Source organism: Papaver somniferum, chromosome 2 (assembly GCF_003573695.1).
Source record: "Papaver somniferum cultivar HN1 chromosome 2, ASM357369v1, whole genome shotgun sequence".
Taxonomy (NCBI): Eukaryota; Viridiplantae; Streptophyta; class Magnoliopsida; order Ranunculales; family Papaveraceae; genus Papaver; species Papaver somniferum.
In genome coordinates this window covers 19,318,775-19,323,611 of record NC_039359.1, presented here as the reverse complement: position 1 = coordinate 19,323,611, position 4,837 = coordinate 19,318,775, and the positions used below count along the sequence as shown (strand labels likewise).

General features: G+C 36.1%; 1 protein-coding gene across 1 annotated transcript; it reads right to left on the bottom strand.

Moving 5' to 3' along the window:
* Positions 1 to 3,794: 3,794 nt before the first annotated feature.
* LOC113350713 (uncharacterized mitochondrial protein AtMg01250-like) lies at positions 3,795 to 4,349 on the bottom strand. Its single transcript, XM_026594842.1, has one exon. It carries the CDS (start codon positions 4,347 to 4,349, stop codon positions 3,795 to 3,797), a length of 555 nt encoding a protein of 184 aa, XP_026450627.1.
* Positions 4,350 to 4,837: the final 488 nt, after the last annotated feature.

The window sequence follows — 4,837 nt, the reverse complement described above, 5'->3', positions numbered from 1 at the left end:
ATCTTATCAAATCCATGGTGAGGACACTGGGATAGGAGATCATTGAATCTCTCTAAAAACCTATAAGAGACTCTCCCTCTTGTTGCATACTAGCACTAATTTTCTGCCTAACAACTGCAGTTTTATGCTTAGGGTAGAATTTCATATAAAAAGCAGCAATAAGTTCCTGCCATGTTTCAATGGATTCAGATGGTAGGTTGTTCATCCAGGTCTTGGCTTTATCTCTCAAGGAAAAGGGAAACATCTTAAGTTTCAAGACTTCATCAGTAAAGTCTTTTATTCTAATTTTCCCACAAATTTCCTCAAAGTCCCTAATATGAAAATAAGGGTTCTCATCATCTTTGCCTAAGAATATAGGGATCATCTGAAGAATACTAGGTTTTATCTCGAAATTAGCTGTAGTGGCTGGCAATTTAATGCACGAGGCTCGGATGGACCTAGTTGGGAGCATGTAATCTTTCAAAGTTGTCATCGCCGGCACAGCTGAAGTACTAGGGGTATTTTCCTCACGAAGAGACGGATTCTCAAAACTGAAGTTTCCAAAAACAGGGCTCTCAAAAGAAGAGTCTTCGAGCTCCCCGCTTCCACAAGAAGAACTACTAGGTTTTTCACTAATCAATCGACCTAGATTATCTCTTTTCCATGCCCGTTCTCTAATGACCTCGGGCATACACTAGAAAAACAAATAAAATAAATAAAAGAATCCTAAAGGAAGGGAGGTTCTAAGCAAACACAAAGCAGGCTGACTCCATCAAAGCAAACCTAAAGATTTCTAGCAAACAAAAAGCATGATGGATCCACTTAGATTGTTTCTAGACAAGCTTTTATTCTTTCGAAAAGGAACTCGTTACAATCTGAGCAAACCTCTCTGGAATCAATCCGAGTTAAAATAAGTTGAATAGAGACGAGGGAAGTTGCATGGAGATTTGATACCCAAGGCCTCACTGGCGTTACAAGGCGGCGTATTCAACTCACAGAAATCACCATGGACTTCAAAGTATGCTCAAAAGAGTAACCAATATTTTTCGAACGACTTTCCTATTAAGATCGTTACCCTATAGGTCTCGTTCTAGTCAAAATTTTAGGCTTAGGTTCGCGTTTGGTTTCGTTTTCCTAAGGCGGGCAAGGAGAGAACGGTGATGATATCCGAACCTTTATCTTGTATGGCCAGTCCTTGCCCTTTACTAGGAAATTAAATCAGCCGTTTTAAATTCCTCAGCATATATGCAAACGAAGGAATACAGTAAACCCGCTGACAGGGGATTCGCGGGTGTTTAGATAAACTTATTCCTCGGCATATATGCAAACGAAGGAATACAGTAAACCCGCTGACAGGGGATACGCGGATGTTTAGATAAACTTACCTCCCGTTCCAGACGGGGGATGAACCGCTGAAGTCGACTCGGGCCACGACTCCTATGTCATGTACGAACCCGAGGGGCCGAGGCGATATCGTAATCGCCGTCCTTCTCTGCAAACAGTTTATATTTAAACTACCCTTCCGTAGGGTTTTAGAAAGAAAAAAAATCCCCATAGTCCACAGTCCAAAAATGTAGTGCAAAAGAAAAGGAAAGTATAAAAATAATAAAATAAAATAAAAAACTCTAAAGAATAAAAATAAAATAAAATGTCTCTCTCTCTATCTTTTTTTTAATTAATTTTTCTTCTTCTTTTCTTTCGCTCCTTTCTCTTTGCTTTTACTCCAAATTTTTAAGTATTCACCAAAAGCTTTGGCAAATTTTTCTTTCGCTCCAAATTCTAAAATCTGTAAGGAAAAGAAAAAAACCCAAAAACGTAAAGAAGAACAAATAAAAACCTAAAAAAAATATATAAAAACTCTAGCCTAAATACAAGTCTGCGCCGGCGGCGCCAAAAATTGGTGGTATTTTTCAATGATGTTGTAGTAAAATATTCGTTGAAACTTGTGAAAGCAAAAGATTCTAGATTTAATTTTTAGACTAAAAATATAGCAAACTTAAATAAAAGTGATATGAAAAACATGGAGAAGACTGGGGATATGGATTCCACTATTTACCAATATCAAAGAGATTTATATTCTATAATAATAATCATGCAAATCATGCATTCAAATTGATTCTTAATATTGCAATAGTTGATTTTTAGAAATAACAATTGTAGATCGAAAGTATGGGACATCAAAACCCTAGGCTAGCATGCTCCATCAGTTGAAATGACAATTGTTTAACAAAAACCATTTTATCAATTTATTTATCAAGGTAAATAATCATATAATAATTGCATAAATTAGAGATTACCACTTTTCATTGGTGAAATAACTTCCTCCTTCGCCCAAAGGATGGGTTTAGCTCATCATTGTGTAAACTTGCTCAAAATATTGATTCATACTCAAAAATGGTTTACAAATGATGAAAGTGTGAGAATGATTAAAGTTACAGAGAACGATAAATGGAAAGGGTCGCTGTTACTGTAGCTTCTAAGACCCACGGCTTTATGTCGTTATCACTGTTGATAAACGACTGTCTTGGTTGGTCTGTTCTTCGTGTTCTTCAGCTATGCAGCAGCAGAAATGGTATCTCTGCAACTCGATTTTTCTTTGCACTGTGGTTTTCTAAACTCCCCAAATTCTCCGTAACCCTTCTCTATCACCTCAAAACTCTCTGTATACTCCATAAGATCGATATCACTCTAGTAAATGCAAATATTTTCTTTTTATTGCTCTCGGATATTCATGGGAAAATAATTTCCCTTCTTGTTATTTCACGATTCTACAGCTTCCAAACCTTCCTTGTTTAACTCGTCCACGCTTCTATATTGAATCAACACACTTTAAACACACGCAGATCATGTTATGAACACACTGTGATTCAAACAGAACCCGTGAAAACTTGCATCCTCTGTTTGCTTCAATACGGAGATGCAACCCATGTTCGTTGATTCTAACCTCATTATCAGTCCTGTTTAGTCAAAACAGTATACTCTGAGTCAAATCCAGCTATTTAATCTCCTTCAAACTCCTTCAAAATCACGATTGAAAAACACGCTGCATGTAAGATTTATTTTACCGCCAAAAATGTTCAAACCGCGGGGAAGAAAGGGTTGCCCCTATCCAGAGTAGGGGTGCTGATAGCAGCTGCCTTTTGGGGTGTCCTGGGGTGCCCCTTATCCAAAATGGGGGTGCCTTTAGTACTTTTCTCCGGGGGTACAAATAGCACTTTTTAAGCTACTTTTTCCACACAAGTGTATTTCTCCAAAAAACACCTACACAAACATAAAAACACCATAATAAGTACAAATTTAAGCACTAGCAATAGAGACACTGAGGACAATTCAGACACAAAAATGTGTGTCTATCACAAGTTCTGATTGGGTGCTCATATAACCAGTTATCATACCAAAATTTAATTAGAACTCCATTGTTTACCTTGAATCCGATAAATTTTAAGAAAATAGAGTTAGTCTTCATAATAGCTTTCCATATGGACTCGTCAAAAGTAAACTTAGGGAGACCACGCAACATCACCAAATCCATCTTTTCCATTTATGATTTTCTTCCAGAGAGCATCAGTAGCAAATCTCCATGGCCATTTAAATAGTAAAGCTTAATTAAATATATTCAAGTTCTTTATACCAAGACCCCCAATTTTTTTTCTTTCTGCACAATGCATTCCATTTGACATGATGAATCTTCTTTCTTCCTCTATTGTCACTTCAAAAAAAACCTCTCATGATGTTTTCAAGGTTTCTTAAAACAGAAACAAGCATTTCATATAGAGACATGTAATAAACTGAAAGGCTAGCAAACACACTGTTAATTAGAGTAATCTTACCATGTAATCTTTCAATGAACTTGTCCACCATTTTTTCCCATTTGCAACACCTCTACATTTGTCACCCAAAGGAAAACCAAGATAAGTAGTAGGTAGAACACCACTGTAACACCCCATATGAGAAGAAAACACACTTAAATTACCATCATAACCCATACCAAATATTTGACTTTTAGCAAAGTTAAGTTTCAGACCTGTAAAGAATTCAAAGGAAAGAAGAATAAGTCTTAAATTTTTAACTTGTTCAATGTCAGCATTTATAAATATCAAAGTGTCATATGCAAACTGTAAATGACTAAGAAGCGGACCATTAGACTTCACTTGAAAACCACATAAGCTACCCTTCTCTTGTGCTCTTCTAATCATAAAAGCTAAAGCTTCACCGACCAGAAGAAACAATAAAGATAAAATGGGATCACCTTGTCTTATCACTTTCTTTATCTTGAAATAACCAGTTGCACTCCCATTAATAAAAACTGAGAACCTTGTAAATTCTACACAACATCTAACCCACTGCCTCCATTTAACACCAAAGCCCATCAGCTGAAAGATTTCATCCGGAAATTCCAAGTTAACATGGTCAAAATATTTTTTAAATATATCTTTCAAAACATACCTGGTTTCCCACTTATGAGTTTTGAGCCAACTAAATCATTTGTTATTAAAACTCTTCTTGGAAAAAGCAGTTTGATGCTGAGAGATGATAGTAGGCAATGTCTGTTTGAATCTTTCATCAAGAACTTTAGAGACAATCTTATAAGCCCCACGAATGAGACTAATTGGCCTCAAGTCCTTTATTTCCTCAATAGAATCTTTCTTGGGGATTAAAGACATGAAGGTATTTTTTAATATCCAATCAAGAAAGGATTTATCCTGCAATTCTTTGACAACATTGAGAAAATCATACTTAATGAAATCCCAACATAAAAGGTAAAAGCTTATAGGAAATACATCAGGACCCGGAGCTTTATTTTGTCCTAAACTATTGACAGATGCCACATATTCATCCTCATCAATATCTCTATATA

Bases quoted from the DNA above. Each gene is read 5' to 3' on its own strand.
- LOC113350713 (XM_026594842.1), bottom strand. From the start codon at position 4,349: ATGGGCTTTGGTGTTAAATGGAGGCAGTGGGTTAGATGTTGTGTAGAA.